Raw genomic sequence first — 18,829 nt, 5'->3', positions numbered from 1 at the left:
GAGGCATCGCGCGCAAGGGGAGCGGCGCTGGCGGAGGAGCTGCGGGAGAGGGCTGAAGGAGGGGATTTACCTGCGGGGAGGCGGCACAGGTAGGGCGCGGCGCGGGGCCTGCTGGGATTTGTAGTTCGGCGCGGAGAGCCGCTCGCTGGACAACGGGGCGGCGGGCCGGCGGAGGAACTACAACTCCCAGCGCGCCGCGAGAAGGAGCGGGCAGGGCGCCGCCTGAGGGCGGGGGGTACGAAAGGGAACCTGCCGCCGGTGCTCCCGGGGGTCGCCCCCTGAGGTGAGGGGATGGCGTGGGGCGAGGGGACGGGGGGCATGGGGGCGAGCCCCGGGGTTCTGCCCACGCTGTTGGGGGCCGGGGGCGGGCAGCTGGGGGGCGAGGAGGCGGGGGGAGGCCACAGGCCCGCTGCCGGTACCGGGCGCCCCCCTCAGGGCCGCTGTGCGCCTTCTGCCCCCGGCGTCGCCTCCTCCCCGCCGTGCCGGGGAAGTTAATTGGGGTGTGTTGTAATTAACTAACGCGGCGGGTCGCGCTGCTGGCGGTCTGAGGCTGTCTGGGGTTCTGGGTGGGTTTTTGGTGTTTTCTTTTCATGGATAAACCTCGAGCACGTCTGGGCATCTCTAAAATATATATTTATTGGGCTGGTTTGGAGAGGGGAGCCAGCAAATTGGGCTGTGTGCACATTGAGCTGGTGGTGTGGCCAAGGAGGCCAGCGGCATCCTGGTTGTGTCAGGAATAGTGCAGCCAGCAGGGCCAGGGAGGTGATCGTCCCCCTGTGCTCTGCTCTGGTGGGGCCGCACCTCGAGCGCTGGGTTCAGCTTTGGGCCCCTCACTTTGACATTGAGGCCCTGGAGCGTGTCCAGAGAAGGGCTACGAGGCTGGTGAAGGGCCTGGGACACAAGTCCTGTGAGGAGCGGCTGAGGGAACTGGGGGTGTTTGGTCTGGGGAAGAGGAGGCTCAGGGCAGACCTCATTGCTCCCTGCAACTGCCCGAAAGGAAGGGGTGGGGAGCTGGGGGTCGGCCTCTTCTCACAGATAACCCATGATAGGACTAGAGGGAATGGCCTCAAGTTGTGTCAGGGGAGGTTTAGGTTAGAAACAAGGAGACATTTCTTCTCAGAAAGAACGGTCAGGCATTGGGACGGGTTGCCCAGGGAGGTGGTGGAGTCACCGTCCCTGGGGGTGTTCAAGGAAAGGTTGGACGTGGTGCTTGGGGACATGGTTTAGTGGGCGACATTAGTTAGTAGGACGATTGTTGGACCAGATAATCTGGAAGGACTTTTCCAACCTTAATGATTCTATGATTCACATTTCCAAAAGATCATCCACTGCAGTGTGTGGCTACACTATGGGCAACCAAATTACACCAGTGTTCATCTCTGCTCACAGTTCCAAAGACTGTTGTAACAGCAGGAGGTGTTACTGCGTATTGACGGAGCAGCACATGTTGGTGTTAACCACTGTCTCCTCTAGGCGCGTTCCAGGCACGTAACTGCTTTTGAAGCAAAGCCTAGCTCAGAGCAGATAACTTCATTGTCTTGTGCAGGTGTGTCGTCTTAATTGTTGGTTGCTGGCGCATTATACAAACATTTGGATGTAAGGGCAGGGATAGTAGGTCTTTTCACAGGTGTATGGTAAGGAAGCTGGAAAAACAAGTCCTGCTTCAGCTTTAATTTAGGAAAGATTGTTGTAAGCACAACCCACATCTGTTCTTCTACTGTGCAGGTTTATTGTGAAACACTTGCAGTGTCAACGAGAAATTAGCAGTCAGCCACATATTATCAGCCTTCAGCGTTACCCGAGGAAGATGCAGCGTTCTAGAGCATGCCTCTGAAGGAGCTGGTAAGTGAGAGCTTAGGTTGGTTTGTGAGTCTGCATTTTGACTTTTCTAATACTCTGCTGTTTTATCATGGCTAATTCAAGGTCACATCAGAATTCAGGAGCACCGTGGCAGCGCAATGAGGGTGATACTGTTTTAAACTCTGATTTGCTAAGTGAATTGTAAAGCCACCTGAAATTTAGGCAATGTTTCTTTCTACTGCCATTTTTTTCCTTGTACTTGAAAAAATTGCCTTGCTCATACAAAGCTCCTGCAGCACTTGAAGCAAGAGAGATACTGACAGTACAACAGAGATAATGGATGCACAGCTGTATGTATACAAGGTATAGACTTAAAGTTTAATTAAAGGACATTTGATTCCAGGAGTGGGAGGAAAAAGACTTTGAGTGCTTAGTATTCATCATGAATTGCTTCCATTTTTTAAAAGGCAACAAGAAGAAGAGTTTACTTAGTGAATCTTGACATGCTTAGCTTATGTGTATTGTGGCACTTGAGATGCAAGTTGACAGGGATTTGAGATTTCTTTCTAATGTGGAACTCTGGTGTGAAATACTAGTTTTAATTAAAATGTCTGTGTTCTCATAACTGTTGGCATCTCAAGCATAAATAGGTTCCAATTCGGGCTTCAGTTTGTGCATGATGTTATCCTTTTTTTTTTCCTTACTCCAAAGAGAAAACACTACCAAACATGAAACATTCTTAGAGCTTGAAAATTGTTTTCCTGCAAGTGTCAGATCCCAATCAAACTCTTGTGCTTAATTTAAATACTCAAACCTCATCTATCTCATTCGAGGTGTGGTTAGTCTTCAGTGTGTACTGAACATCTTAGAGGCTCTAGGGTTTTTCACTTGCTAAAGTTAAAATTACGGTGAAAAACATCATTCAGGTTGGCAATAGAGTGGTTCTGATTGACTTGTGGCTGGAAAGCAGTAAAATGGGTTGTTATTTCTGTGGTTTTGCAAGGGGAGACCAATTAACAGTACAAATCCCTACCTGAAGTTGTCTTGTTTCAAAGTTCTGTGCTTGATTTATTCTTTGACGTGCAAGTCAGAAGCACTTTGCAGCCTTGCCAAGGTGCGGCACAGCCGTACTTTAGGAACGCTGTATGTGTTTTTCATATTATTGCAAATAAAGAATATGGATGCTTACTGCTGTCTGACACCTTTCATGGGCATTACCCTAAATGAAAAACTAGCTGTCTAGTGCTGCCTTCATGGCCTGAATTCTCCCTCATTCAGACAGATGTTATTTATATATTATCTTAAGGGCTTGTGATTTTTCCTGGCAGAAAGCGAATCCAGCAGGATGTGAAGAAGTGGTTCTGGGACCTGGAGTAAAATGTAAATTGAGTAAACCCAACATAAGTTTAATATGTTCGGGAGTTCTAAAGCAGTTTGTTCACGCCTGTCTTCCTTTTCCTGCATTCAAAGCTGGTTCAACAAACAATATATATATGAAGCTTAAATATTCTGTCTCTCACAGGGAAAAAAATTTGATTTGAGAGCAAATAGATCTCATGCCCTATTTCTACTGGAACAGCTGCAGGACGTGTTCTAGTTTGTTACAATCAGTAGTGGCTGTGAACAAATATCTGCCTATAAATGCAGCAGGATTGTTGATTAGTATCTTAATTTATTTTCGGAGTGGAAGTGTAACCAATATCGAACTCCTGCTGTGCAGCTATTTTAATTTACAAACAGGAGGATCGGGCGCTTAGCAGTGGCTAGTTTCCCAAATGTTTTCTTGTTTTGCATGACTTGCTCCTGAAAATAAGTAGTTTTTCTAGGTAACAAGAATATACTTGTTTAAACAAATGTCTTTTTCATATTTGATTCTCTAGTATTTACAGATATTATAATAGTAATTGGGTATTGACAAAAATCTGTGCGTAGCTTCCAAAACAACAATTTATCAGCAAATGTCTTTACCAACTGTAACTATTTACCCCAGAGGAAGTCTTTCTCAACCAAGAAGCGGTATCTCACTTTGAAGGTGGGTTGTAGTGAACTGATAGGTAATCAGGCAAGCTTTAAAATCCATCCATCCGTATGCAAACCCTCAAGATTGTTTTAACGTTAATCTGCTGGAATGCCTTGAAAAAACCCTGAAGTTGTGTTACTTAACTTTTACTGCGGTAGAAGGGCATAAAAAAAAAGAGTCACCACATTTTTTAAAAGGTTAAATGCACGAGTTAAGGTTGCACCCATGTAATCTAAAACAGATTTATTCAGAGCATTTATATAAGTACTCTTATACTGCCATGCACAAGGAAAGCTCTTTGTCAAACTCGATGAGTGCAGCGCGCCTGCATCAGCAGTCATTTACTGAGTCAGAAGTAGCTTCTGTTCTGCTGAAATGTGCTCAAGAAGAAAGTGTTGCCTTCAAAGCTCTCAGCTAGGTGTTCTTGGCTTCTGGAGGTGTGCGCTGCGCTCCAGAGAGGTTGTCTCCTTTCATCTGCTGAGATGAGTTCACCTTTTTGTTAAAACAGATGTTTGCGTTTGAGGTATCTTGTCACCTCGGGTATTGCTTTTAAAAATATATATATTTTCAGGCAGCGTTTTGTGAACCTAACTGTAGAATAGATATGTGTACCGCCATCCTTGCTATGTTTAAATCGAAAGGTATCGTGTCAGTGCAAGCCTTTCCTGCTCTCTTCAAATCCTCATTAGCTGTAGGAGTTACTTGTAGCAGTAAAACTGGAGTGTGGCTTTCGGGATTTTCAGTCCTTGATCATGAAGCTTTTAGCTGATTGCAGAGGATAATAAGGAGTTTTCCCACTGAGCTGGGCTAATCTTATTTTGAAGTTTAGGCACTGTGTGTTATACTTTAAGTGATTTTTAAAAAGCTGAATGGAAATTAATCATAGAAACTGTTCAATGACTTCTTCAGCTAAACAGCTTGCCAAGGGTTACGATGCATATTTGAGAGTAATTTGAAATTCATCCACTGGATTTTTATCTGACAAAAATAGTGACAAATGTCAGTCTGTGAAATGACTCACTAAAGAGCTCTTCCCCACAGCTGAAGGCTGGCTTTCCTCTTATTAAGTTCCAGTTAGAGGAAGTTGCCTGTCCGGTGTTTTATTTACAACAGGGAAGCCTTTTTCTGGAGCTGCCAGGTATGCTAGCTGCGAGCACTGGGTGTGGCATCCAGCCGTGCATTCACCAGAGGCTGGGCAGGTACTGCAGTACTCCAGGAAGTGTCTGAACAATGCAGACCACGCGTGACATAGCACTCCTTAGTTTCGGAGAACAATTTAACCAGTGTGGGCCTTCTCCAGGTTGTGTGGGGTTCTGTGTGAGAAGTGGAGGTGGGGAGCAAGGCTTGTAGCAGGCAGTGTTCTCTTCCACATCAAGGAGGTCTGCGTTCAGGCAGTTGAGAAATACTGCTTATTAGCAGACAGACTTCATTAATGCTTCATGGCTGTGCTGTCATGGGAAAAATTAATTGCGGTATTGCCTTTCCAAAGTGGCATGTGCTCTCTGTCCTGATACAAATCCATCACAGTTCAATGCTGCAGCCAGAGGAGTCTGTATCTGCGGGGAGGCTTATCAGTGGTGGTGCCAGGCAGTAACTGTTCTATTGCAATCACATTGATTTTCAGATCCTGGGTGTGGAACAGTCTCTGCGTGGCCCAGTTTGGAGCAGACTGATAAGGCTCCTTGTTTCTTAGCAACCGCAGTCTGCCATAGCCAGAAATCTGCCCTTCTGCAGCTGGAGGGAAAACTCTGAATGTCTCAAATCTGTGTCTTGAACCAAGGTAAGTCATCCCCCCCGGCATATTTAATTTAAAGGCCTTTGCAATCAAATAAAAGGAATGTGTTGGCAAAAGTTCCTTCGCAAAGGGAAAGCTTAACTTCTGTCATTAATAATTCATTCCAATTTCTTTCCTTGTTCTTGTGCAGACCTCTGTCTTTCCGGGGCATGGAGGTGCCATATGTCCTTCTCTTAACTAGACTTGTAGCAGAAGTTGCCAGCAAATCTACTGAAAGTTCGGTAGGTACTTGGTGTTTTTGTCGTGCTGGGAGCTATACGAACAGAAGGATCAGATTGCTTTCTCCTCACGTTGCAGTTTATGGAGGCTTTCTGATTAAACAGAAACGAACTATACTAGCAGTCATTAACCGAAGCGTTTACACTGGGTGAATTTGCTATGAGGGCTGATTGCCTGCTAAAGCACTGAATTCATCCTAGTCATATGCTTGTAGGCTAACAGGGATGCAACTGGCAACACTTCACCCCATGAAGAAAAAACAGCCTCATGATCGAGAAAACACTTGTCAAGCTGCTTGGTAATTTTACTACAAACACTTAAAAGCACGGATACCAAAAAGTTAACTTTTCAATTGACTGAGGAGCTCTGAAGCTGATTTTGCTTCAAGTCACAGAAGAGGGTCAAATATAAAAATTCTGCTCTCAGGAGAATCTGACCAGCAAATTCTTAAGGTCTTAAGACTGTTATCTATAGGTCTTCCAGTTCTTTGCACTAGTCTACCTCCCCACGATGTGCTAACAGTGTGAAATCAGCCTTCTAATTTCAGTTTTGACTGTCCCAGCTGTTTCTCCTGGTAGCTTTGATCTTCGTCACCGCTGGATTTGATGGATTTGGCTGATTAGCAGAATAATTCTGGCTGTTACATGTTGGGTACCTCTAGGCTATGTATATGGCTGAATATAGATCAGTTCTTGCTACTTTTGTCTGAGAATACTTACTCCCTTTTTAAAACAGATTTGACTTAATATATTCTTTAGTGGAATGTACCTACAAAACTTAAAAAGACATAGTTTTGTAGTTTGTACAAATTCAGAGGGAGGATATACCCGAGTCTATACAGGAAGGTAGTGCTATCTGTCAAAAGAGCTACTCTGTTCGTAACAACCATTTATCTCAAAGCTTATGTCACAGCTTGTTGTAATTTGTAAATCATTTTGAAATTGGCTTTTATATAAAGAAACAACAGAAGTAAGCTCTATGTGCCTTCAGGTTATGTGAAGTTACTCTTTTATGTTAAATGTTGAAGGAAGAAGCTTTTGCATCTCTGCTGGATTGCTTTGCGTTATGTAGATGTTATCGTCAGTTGCAATATGGGTGTTCAATAAAAAAACATATTTTTTGCCAGTCATTTTGCTAATAGTGTGTCCCTCTTTTGAGTTCACTTCTAAGTACTTCACACGTGAAATTTCAACTACTGCTTTCCTAATAGCATTGGCATCCTAACATTAATGCAGTGTATTGCTCTATGTAAGTCTACTGTAGTTCAAAATCTTTGTAATGCTCTAAAGAAGCTTTACTTTTATACTGAAGCCTTCTTTCACAAAACTCTTCAAGATTAAGTGAGAGGAAACATAGTGTAGTCGCTCAGAGACTTTGTGCAAGTCCCTGGTCAACAAGGGGGAATGGGAGGACTTGAAAACTGTCAATCGAAATAATACCTGTCATCTCAATTTTTAGCATCATCATCCCCTTTGCCTTCAGCACAAGGGCATCTTACTGGGTTATTGTGGCCTGGGAAATATTTAAAAGTATCTTCGACTCTTATATGTTACCAGAAGGTACAGTGGTCTCATGTGATTAGCTATGATGGAAGTACTTCTCTATGAGTATTTCTCTTGGTCTGCTGGTTCCTACCAACCCTGTATCCTAGTGACTGTTTCAGGGCTTGTTTCATCAGTGTAGCAACCACTGTGTCTGCAGAGAAATGATTTCTGAGCACATCTGCTAGGGCATCTGGTGCTGTGAGAAGGATAACTCCATGTCTGAACTGTGCTTCACTGGAGAATTTAGCAAATATATTTCTAAAGCAGTTCTTTGAGGCTTTGTCCAAAGACAACAGTAGTCCATACACTTGTTTTTGAAGCGTTTGTTTGGGCAGCAGCTGCTGTGTCAAAATCAGCTTAATGGTCCATCTAGCTTGTTTTCTCATAATGCTGCTTAATGCAAAAGGAAAAATGCTTAGTTCCCTGTGTTCTCTGTAGATGTTCATTGAATAATTTTTGAAAAGTTGAGAACTGTGTGAAATGCATTGTGATCTTTTTTTCCTTAGGTTCCAGAAGCAGAATGTTGTGTGGATATGTTGGATTCAAACAGTTCCTGTCCAGTAACCAATCAGTGCAGTCCAGGTATAGTGTGTCATTGCTTAATTAAATTTCAGATTGTTTTTCACAGTTAAGACCAAAATACAGCACCTGACTTTGTTGGGAGAAGAAAGAGAATAGCTAGTTGAAGTTTCTGTTCTACTGTTATGTACAAGGTAATGCTGCTTATGACTCTCAAATGTTGTTCTCCTATGGTAAGGAGAATATTAATAAAGTTATATGCTTCATCTCTTTTTATTTAGCATGCAGTTGGATTATGTAAGAGCTATTGTAAGTACTTAAAAGTCCATAAAATGGGCATAAAGAGCAAAAATGCTGTAACGTATGTAAGAGAGCGGTAAGAATAGTTTCAATGTTGTCTTGTTAGCACAGAATGCCTCATTCTTCCTTGTGTAATTGAAGTAGAGGCTTTTTTTTTCCTAAATGGAATTTAAAACTTTCTGTCATTCTTCAGCAATAGCAGAAGGATGATCTTTTTTTAATACTACTTTGTTTAAAATTGGAGTGTAAAAGCAGGAAAATGGCTTCAGAGCCCACAGTAACAAGAGTTAGTGATTTAAAAACTGGGACACGTTTCTGGGTTCAGTCGTTTCCTTGTGAAGGTTGTTAAAGCATTTTAAGCCTGTCTAATTTTGCTGCCTTGTTAGCTTTAACTGTTGTTTCATTACTGCATTCATTTCTGTTCCTAAATGATTTTAGACATGGTAAAAACAATCGCCTCCAAGTTACAGGAATGCATTCTCTTAAGTCTTACTGTAAACTGATAACCTACCAAAATCTTTGGTGTCAGATAAGGGCCTTGGTGCTTCCTTCCTATCACTGTAGAAAGTCTTTGCCCTTATATCGGGTCTGTTTGTGTTTAGATTAAATGTCAGATGTAATTTATTACTGTGGGCATCAAATGTGCTGCTTCCCTCTAAGGAAAATGTAGTAGCAGAGCTGTTTTCAAATCAGCACCTTACTAATGGTTTGCTTTATGGGATAATTGATACCAGTGTGGCTCAAGGCTCTAGAGAACTGGATTTTAGCCAGCACGGTAAGTTTTTTGCTTTAAAATGTAGACTGTAATATGATCTAGTTGGAATATCTTTCTAATCTTCATGTCTTGAGTCTAAGCCTCAAGTGAAACCACCAAAGCTTTATTTTATTAAATGAAGTTGTTATTGAAGACGTGCCCTAACTTTTTTCTTATCAAAGAGGTAGCAGTATGTGCATTTAAACAGAAATTGAGACACTGGAACATGGAAGACACTGAAGATGAAACTTTAATCAGTTTCCAGCCTGTGTGGTAGGGTGACTGATATAAAACACTCGCCATCTGTCACAGAATAGTTTAAACAGGCTTGGGTTCTTCTTAAAGTGAAACAACTAGTACAATACTAGAGATCACTGAGGCACGGAAGAGTTTGCATCACGTGTCTTTAGTCTGCCACTTTTGAGTTGATTGACTGGGGGGACAGCAGCATCTTCTTTCATCCAGGTGTATGTTCCTTAGCATCTTTGTCCCTGCCTGCTTCAGTTTTCACTCCTGTATATGACAATGGCATTAAGTTCTGTTTCAATAGCGTATAACCTCTGAAAATAAACATCAAAGTGATGCTTTTTTTTAGTGTTGTTGAAGGTAGTTACAGATTGTTAGACACATCGCATCTTTCTCAAAACTAAAGCGGATGAAGCAGTGAATGGAGCTATGTTAAAACTGCCTTCTGGGAAGTTTTTTTGCTTGTAACTTTCTTCATTTTGCCCCTTAAGCGGTTATATCTTTCCTGGAATAAACACTTTAAAATGAAACCTCTGAACCTGTGTAGCTGGAGATGTTTGTAACTGGTAGACCAAACTGATGGAATTTCTGTCACTTCCACCTCTCTCTAAAGATCGGGAAATATCTCTGCTGCTTTTGTTGTTTTCAAGCATCTGTACGTTTTATTCTTATGCAGGTTGTTACAGACGGTGGAACGAGGATGGGAGTAGCAGCTGCATTAAGTGCAAAAATGAATCTCTTCCTGTTGCATCTGCTCACAATCTGACTGATTGCAGAAATGGTGAGTCACTTATCCCGTTATTTTAATGGGTGTCTTTTGGTACTGAGGTCTCTTCTTGCATGTGTGGTCCAGCAAAGGCTGTTCAAGAAGACATCAAGTGTTGCGAAGTCTTCCCCTCCACCTCCCCTCTTGGAAAAGGAAGAAGTTTCACAAAGTACTAATGTACGTTGGAGGCTTTGAACATGCAGTAAAACCTATAGAAGCTTTGGAATTTAACTGTCAGAAACCATTCACTCTGGTGGAACCATTCCAGAATCTAGAATGGAAAAGAATTCAAAAATGTTGTTGTATATTAGGCTACCTCATCTGTGAAATTGAATGCAACATCTTAAGAAAAAGAAAAGGTAATTAGGCCCAATGTAAGTTCTTAAAATAAAGTCCAGAACATCAAAATGATTAAAGTTACAAGCTAGGACCTGTATCAAATAAATACAGTGAACACTGAATTCTGTGCATGCTTTAATCTCTGCTGTCAGAAAAAGGCATTTGCTGTAGGCGTTTGCTAGGGACTTTTCCAGAGAACAAAATAGCTCAGGCAGTACTTTAGCTCCTTGAAAAATATATATTGAGAAGGCCAGATTCGTTCTGTACGTGTGGTTTTTGAGAGGTGAGATCCATTCAGTTCCTTCTAAATTTTTTTAGTGCAAGAGATAAGAAACTCGATTTAAGCCTCTGAGAAATGCACCAGTGAATTATTCTCTTTGGACAAATGATGAATATGATGATGCCCATTTACTTTCTTGGTATTCTTAAAGGTGATGTTAAGAATGTTTGTGTTCTTAATGGGAGAAATCAGATTCTTGTACACTTGCAAATAATGACTAAGAAATATAATAGCCTTTCACTAAGTTTTTCAACAAATGTAGCTTTTATCTGATTTTACTTTAAGAATTTTTTATTACAGCTGGTATCAGAGGGATGAATTTCCAAATGAATATAAGCACCGTAACTCCTTTCATACAGAACATAGGTGAGTGGCTAGAAATAATGATCAGATGCAGGCTTCGTAATTATTCACTGCATACCAGCAGTTTCATGACATGGCTTTTGGAACAAGTTGTAAAATATTTATTTCTGTAGGACAGGTTTTATTCCTGAGGTGGCAGCCATTCTTGCTTGTTCTGCCTTGCTTTCAACAGGAATCTTTTATTAAGTTTTAAAGCTCAATTTTGAAGTAACTGTATTTTACTGAATGTTTCTTTCATCCTGTCCTAGTGATTTTCAAGAGGCTTTCTGGTACAGATTGAGATGGTTATTTATGAAACCCTGTGACTTGAATTTTGAAGCTTATGCAGCAAGAGTTTTGTTCCTTTTAGGGATTAGACAACATGTAACACCTGCTAAGTGTCTAAAAAAAATGATTAACCTTTCTCTAGATTGATTTTTGTGTTTTTAAATCATTGCTGACCAGTCACTTCTATTTAATCTCCTAAAAATACTTCAACACTGGTAAGGATAATGCAAGTTAGGAGTATTTTAGATATCCTATTGAAGTGTGCAATGCTGCTATGTGATGCTAAATGATTTGCTATTACAGGGTGGGTGCTTACCACCAGCGCTCTTAAAAAGGAAAGCATAACAGCCATGTCAAACTCAGGTGCTGCTGATCCCTTTCAAATATTTGTCTTGTCATGTGCATATACTTGACTTGAAGCATCTAGTGCTGTTCAGACTGGACTTCTCAAGCAGAACTTGTCCAAGATCTATTTTCTCAGTTTGTCTGCAACAAGATCATTAGCAACTTCTTTCTTAAAATACCTGCTCTTTTGGATAGTAACGTTAAATAAACCAGCAGAAAAATACACGGGCATTTTTTGAGGTAGGGAAGGGGGAATAGAGATAGAGGGGAGCACCTCTTGCTACCGTCTGTCTCCTTGGGATGGTTTCTATATCAGTCATTTGTGCAATACACAATGCCGTGTGTACTGTACTGGTTGTGTAATGTCTATTGACAAGTTCTGTCTTTATTCCTTAAGTGAAGTCCCCTAAAATAACAATAGTAATGTTGACTGCCTGCCAGCAGTGCTTGTGGAAGTTACATGAAAGAAAGGGAATAATGGATTAAAAATATGTGGCTATCTTAAGGAAAGTAAAGACTAGGACACTTGTGGGGTTGGAATGAGGTTGGGGAAATTGTTCATATAATGAAATTAGCATTGGATATTTCAGTGAGATCTGTTTTTATTTAAAGAAAAAAACACACCACCTCTTCTGTAAATGTGAAGAAGTTGATCTGTATCTTCTGCTTAACTGTATTGTTAGAACAGATTTCTAGTGAGTAACAGTCTTTCCTCTAACTTTTTTTCAGGGGGCCCAGAAGTGGCAGCCTCTCTCATCTTAGGGACGTTTTTCATCAGTTTATTCCTGATTCTGTCTGTTGCTTCTTTCTTCTACCTCAAACGTGCCAATAAACTTCCTAATGTTTTCTACAGAAGAAACAAAGGTAAAATACCTCTAAGTAATTGTGTATTTCATCTCAACGGTTCTGACCTTTGCTTAGTTTCTTAAAGTTAAAGCACTGACATGAAGTTTAAGGACTTTTTAATGTATGTAGCTACTATCATCTCTTGTTCATCTAAGACAATGTTAACTAATGAAACATTTTCCTTGCTATGTGCTTACAGGAATGCTATGTTTTCGTTGCAGTGCAGAGGATGTCTGTTCTCAGTCTAAGCGTGCTTAGGTGCATATTAGACAGTATCTCTCACTAACCTAGCTGTCTCTTTGTAGCTTTCAAAGATTTGCTGGAGTACTATGCTTGACATTAGTTGTCACTGAATGCTAGGTATCTGATTTTAAAAAAAAGATATCTAGACTTCTTGCTTACAGGGCATTTTCAGACAACTTGTGCATTTCAAGACACAAAGTGTCAGACACGTATAAGGCCTCACAAAAAGCTGTTTCTTCTTGATTTAGAGCAAAGGAAACAGTAGCACTGAAGGGTATCATATTTACCAGAGATGTGTCAGCAGCAGGAGAAAGGGAATGGAGTTTGAGGTTCCTTATTATTGCACTACTCAGTCACCTGTGTTTGCCCTCTCAATGCAGGATCTTCTGGGACTTGGAAGAGGCAACTGCCTGACGTGGTGTTTTTTGTCTTTATTCTTCATTTCTTTTGTTCCTGTAACTGAGAAATGAAGCTATGTAACTAAAATGCAGAGAGCTGACTTCTTCATGCCGAAGTGATTTCAGAATAGATAGGGAAAGAACACCTTGGGTGTTCTTAGCCATAGGGCAGTAAGATTTTTATGCAGACAACTGGCTTTTTCAGATGCTTCAGTTTTAGTGAAGTGGTTCTGTGTGTCCACACTCATTTGGTCTTCAGTTCCTGGTAGTTGGTGAGCAAATCATGCAGAAGGTGATGTCTGCGTTTTGCCTGGTGTTTTGAATGAAACTGAGGCTCCTTTGAGTGTCCAATCTCACCCCTTCTACTCAATTTCTTTGAATCATTCCTATGACAACCTCCAGCACCGCATTTGCTGTGTTAGAGCTCCTTCTGTTGAACAGAAAGCTGTTTACTGGTTAGGCATACTAAACACAGACCTCCTGTTATTTTCATTGTTGTCTTGCACGACAAGTCCAAGCTTGGCTATTCAAAAGAAACCCCTTTTAAAAGAGGGGGGGAAAAGGATGGGTGGAGCAATCAATTCTGTTGTTTGGCTAAGAATGTTGCATCTAGCCCTAGCAACCTAGTGGCATGCCACTGTGGTATCGCTTCATGTAGAAGTATGCAACAGTGGATACCTGATGTCTAAATTGATCGGTGTTACAGGAGCTGCCAGTGTCCTACTGACTGCCAAATTGAAAACTCTAGGTTGCTTTTGCATGTGTCTTCAAGTAAACTTAGCTGGGACAAGATTCTCCATCAGTTTTTAAGTGTGACACCAGAACTCTGAGGCTTCAGTGATACTAATCTGACTTCTTCGTTTTGTATTGATAGTTCACTTTGGTCCAGCAAGCCAAAGCATTCACATCTTTCTTTGAAGGAGAAGCATTAGAAATATTTCTCTGGCTTGTTAACAGATTAGCTTTTAATTCTGTCTAGGTGATGATTACCCTTGCCCCATAAAGGCAGCAACTTATTGTAGAAAAGGGCTGCATCTTTCACTCTCAATCACTTTTTAAATTCTTTTTCTGGTAGCTCTCTTTTATTCCTACTTTCATTCCTACTGAAGCTTCTTCATATTGACGAGATACTGCTGTGGTTACTTTCTTAAAAAGCAAAATAATTCGTTCTTGGAGACCTTTGCAGCCCTTTATTTCTAATCTTGAAAAGAGTCCTACAGACAGTGTATCATACTAATGGGATTTCTGAGTCTTCTGATCTGTTTTGGTGGTCTTTAAAAAAAAAAAAAAGTTTTGTCACAATAGAACTATTCTGTTGCACATATGTATTTTTAAAAAAAACTAGCAAGTCTAGCCTTCTAGATTAATGATGGTTAGTCTGTCTCTTTCTCTTTCAGCATCTGTTCTCCAGCCTAGTGAAACAGTAAGTAAAATCTCTCCTTCCAATAAGAACAAGCAAGCATAAAACATCAAGTAAACAGTAACGTGAAGGTGGAACAATTCATTAAGGAGCTACTTAATCTGATGTATGAGAAACAAGTGAAAATGAGATGTTTGGGGTAACTGGGAAAAAGTGTGAAAGATGAATACTCGCCATATGGATTCTATTGAGTTACTTTCTCCAAGAAAGACCATGTAAACAGTAAATGTCGTTGGAACCCTAAAATGTTCCTGTATATTTTTTGAATAAAAGACTGAATAATAAGGTGCTTTCTTTGACATGATCGTTCTTCTGTTATGCAGGCATCCATGATACCTCCCCCTGCTTCTTCAGGTGAGGAATTGTTCTCTGGGGCATGCTGCTATAAATATTTTACCTTTTAGCTTCCCTTTTGTGCATTTCATTACTGAAAAGCAGGCAAACTGTGTCAAAATAATATGCTAAGAATGATACGCTTTCTACAGTAAGTGAAAGCGATTACTTGTAAGGCCTGGTATAGAGCTGTGGACTCTGTTGGGAGCGCAGAAACCAAATGAAGTATGTCCAGTAGATCTTTTTGATGGGATTTATTGCTTTAATTAATGTAGGCATACAGTATTGATGGAATACTTTACTTTAAAATAGAACTTCAACTTCTCTATTCTAATAAAAGAAGTCTAATAAGTAGATGAAAAAATACTTTTTGAAAAGTATTGCAGTCTGGGACTTATTTTCAGGATTGGAATCTTCTTCACAATGCCAGGCTGGTACATTTTCAGGCTCACTGATTTGAAGCACCTCAATTTATTGAAACAAGTGACACAGACTGTTTGGAATATACCATTTTTTGTGTTTGTGGCACATGGGTTGTTTGTAGGTTGCTCTCTTTGAGAAGGTAAGTTTCTAATAAGCATGGAACTCTGTAAGAAATATATTTCTGCCGGAAAACTTAATCAGCAACTTGTCTCAATTTTCTTCCCAAGTCTTCATAATTTCAACCGATAAATATTACTGGGAAGCTTGTACTCTAATGTACTGTTTTAGACCACATCTTCGTAATCCAAAAGCAAAAAAAACTTGCTTTTTGGTGGGCTTTTGTGTGTGTTACTTCTAGGTTGTCTTTTGTTTTTCTTTTTAAAGTGCAGAATGACTAGTCATTCAGGAATTGTTGGATGGCATGTGGGGGTATGAATTAATGATAAAGGCATGCTTTTGCAGCAGGTGCTAATGATGTTTCTGTGCCCACTGTTTTAGTTCGGAAGCCACGATATGTCAGACGAGAGCGGTCGCTAGTGACGTCTGCATCTGCTGCTATCATCTCTTCTTCTGAAACCAGGGTCAGCAATGTGTAGCATTCATTCTTGACTGTGGACTCTATAACTGCTCGCAGTGTCGAGAAGAAACCACTGAATCTACTGAAGTGCCAGGAAAATATCGCAAGCAGCTGACCTAAACGGGAGCCAAAATACTGTGTCGAAGGGTTTGTGCCAAATGTTAACAGAGAAACGAACTAATGCAAAGATACCGAAGGCAGGATACATCCAGTTCTACGAACTGCTTTGGTGATCTTGAAATGCACTATTCCAGCTCTGTGGTTTCATTTGTCTCCCACAGATGCTATGTTTAATCTTTAAAGAATCTGTCTGTCTTTGGTACGCTTTCAGTTTTGGCAAGTTCTTCCTGTGTTGTGATGTGTTCTGTGTCCCCAGAGCTGAGTGTCTCGGTGCTGCAGGCCAACACAAAATACTGGGAGTATTCAAGGATATGGAGTTGTTTGAAGGACCTACTTGTAACAGTTAACACTAAGTGCCACTGCTTTCATGTTTTAGGACAATATAACAATACTTAACATGCAGGATCCTTTTGAAGCAAAAACAAAAAAAAGCCTTCTGGAGCGTCATCTTCAGCCTATGACGTAGCTGACCCTGGTTTTTAACCGGGTTTTTAACCTGGTTTTTAACTGTGACTATAGACCTGCTATCCAGATACTGTTGTCCTTGGTACTTCTGAAAGCTGTGGTTGATATGGGCCTGTCGCAGCAAATTCTCACACTTTGGAGGCTTTTCGGATGACTTCAGCTAAAATAAAGCCTAATAGGATAAAGAATCATTTGCTACGGCTTTGTAATTGATAGGCTGCTGTGCCTGTCCTGCAAAGACAGTCTCCACTAATTTACTTCCTTCAACACAGCAGTCGAAGGGAAACCAAAATTCCTGCAGGGTATCTGTGTAGCTATTAGACACGTCACTGAGTATCAAGATGAACTGGAGAAGTCAGGTGAATTTCTCCCGATGCAATAAGGGGTTTCTTTTGTCAAGCCCTACATTAACATGCCTGACATCTGCAGGCCAGCACCTTATGGCAGAGTCCTTGTTGAAAGTGCCAGCCTAAATAGCCCCCGGCCTCAGGTGCTTGTTCTTGCCCATCTTATGCCAGCTGAGTAGTCATTTGATCAGGAAATTGAAGTAGCTGTAAAATAACTTTCTTGGCTAGGTTCTCCCACCAAATTGGTTCCTGGCACGGTTGAATCTGTTGCCATGTGAACGCTTATATCAGCACAATGGGCACAGTAGTATGGGCATGAGAGTGGGTGACTGGGGAATGACTGAAAAACCTGAGGTTGCTAAATTGGTTGAAGCATCGCTGTTACCATATGGGAAATGATTTCTAAGCAGCTTGTGCATTCCCACCTACCTGTGTTGCTGTTGCCTGTCTTGGTGTAGCAGGAGCTCTGTTATGGGTCTGTACTCCTAAAATAAATTATTTTGAAGCCTTTCATCATCAGCCACTGGCATGAACATAATGGTCAGAAACTGGAACAGTCAGTTCTCTTCAGAAAATGCGAACAGAACTGTCTTAAGCTGATGTGATACCCATATGGAGAGTGCAAACCTTGTGATCCAGTTCCTTCTATCTGAGGTTGAAAGCTTATTCAAAGACATAGGAACGGAACTGGGATGGGCAGGGATATGTTTCGTACTAGATAGAAATTTGTACAAAAACGGGTCTGTGCAGTTGTATGTACTTGCATCTCTGCCTGTACAAGGTAACGAGAGCTCTTGTAGCATCAAACAAGCTAGGGCAAAGACTGGGGATAAAGAACAAACCATGAAGAGGCACTCCACCCCCAAGGAAGCAAGGGGTGAACAAACAAAATACCAACCAGCCCTGAATTGCTGTATGGAGAAACCGAAGATCATCTTTCTATCACAATGATGTTATCAAGCTTTTTGTTCTACTGGGCAAAACTAAAGACAGCAGACAATGCCATTTGAGACACTTGGCTTTCAATACGAAATGTGCTTAGAGTTCCTATGTTCCCAGTTCAGGAAGTGGCAGTTTTGTCTCTGTAATTTTGATGTCTTTTTATCTTCGTGCTGCTGAGATTTTCCACAGGTAGAAATTGTTTGGAGGTCATAGGTTTTTCTTGAACTTAGTTGCTGAATATTTTCTTAACCTTTAAGGAAAAGGAGTAACTATGCAAATAATATAATGCCAAGAAACTGCACCTTTTGAAAGCAGGGAGGTTCTGCTTGCAAATCTGTCAATGATCGTGCATCCTTGTATTGCTTAGTTGCTAATGTATTCTTTCTCCACATAAATTATTGAAGAATCATTCATGTCATTGTACTGTCTGAGCTCTATCTTATCATCAAGTGCGTATTGTAACTTAGTTTAATGTCAAGTGTCTAATGCTCTAACTTCTGTGTGGTCAAGTCTTTCCTTAATGATAGCATCTCTTCCCCTTTTTGTATTCCTTCCTCCAGCAACCTCCTTAAATGCAGCAGATACGCTTTACTGTTTTTTGTTTTTGTTTCAGGAACTTTTCAGATTTTGTTCTTGCTGTCTGACACAGTGGACTTGTGATCTAAACAGTTTTTTACTCATTTGCACTGTCAGTTTAAATATATGATGTGTTTTGGTTTCCATCTCCCTCCAAAATAACATATATAAAATTGGCTTTAATGAACCCTGATATTTAATGTATTTGTGTATTTTTAAATTGTGCCAAAATAAACATCTTTGAGCTTTTGTAATGACTGTGAAGGTCACTTGTTTCCTTTTCAAGCACAGAATGAAGGGAGCAAAACTTGCACCCAAAGCAGATCGTTTTCAGCTCATATGGCATGTTACTTCCACCAGAACTGAAATTTCAAATACCGAAAAAGGGAGAGATGAGTCTGGATGATCCTGCCCAGTTCTACAGTAGGATAACCAGGCTGTTCATCTGCAGCTTGTCTCTTTGCACCTTGAAGTAATATTTTGAACAAGTATTTGTAATGGTATATGACAACATGACAAAAGCAACTCATAATTACCTGTAGTATGTCAAAGTAACTCTTCAGCAGAGAAGGCAGCTTTAGT

General features: G+C 40.9%; 1 protein-coding gene across 4 annotated transcripts; it reads left to right on the top strand.

Moving 5' to 3' along the window:
• C21H1orf159 (chromosome 21 C1orf159 homolog) lies at positions 1-18,493 on the top strand. 4 transcript variants are annotated; one of them, XM_040533614.1, is made up of 11 exons: positions 1-89; positions 1,726-1,842; positions 5,445-5,600; positions 5,746-5,836; positions 7,885-7,960; positions 9,874-9,978; positions 10,883-10,948; positions 12,287-12,421; positions 14,442-14,467; positions 14,788-14,818; positions 15,719-18,493. In XM_040533614.1, exons 4-11 carry the CDS (start codon positions 5,765-5,767, stop codon positions 15,814-15,816), a joined length of 609 nt encoding a protein of 202 aa, XP_040389548.1. In that variant the 5' UTR covers positions 1-89; positions 1,726-1,842; positions 5,445-5,600; positions 5,746-5,764; the 3' UTR covers positions 15,817-18,493. The 4 variants fall into 4 exon arrangements, with proteins under 4 accessions (XP_040389548.1, XP_040389550.1, XP_040389547.1 ...); XM_040533613.1 differs by lacking the exon at positions 1-89 and adding an exon at positions 134-283; XM_040533616.1 differs by lacking the exons at positions 1-89; positions 10,883-10,948 and adding an exon at positions 132-283.
• The last annotated feature ends 336 nt before the right edge of the window (positions 18,494-18,829 follow it).

This window comes from Cygnus olor, chromosome 21 (assembly GCF_009769625.2).
Source record: "Cygnus olor isolate bCygOlo1 chromosome 21, bCygOlo1.pri.v2, whole genome shotgun sequence".
In the NCBI taxonomy this organism is placed as follows: Eukaryota; Metazoa; Chordata; class Aves; order Anseriformes; family Anatidae; genus Cygnus; species Cygnus olor.
This window is presented reverse-complemented; position numbering and strand designations above follow the sequence as displayed.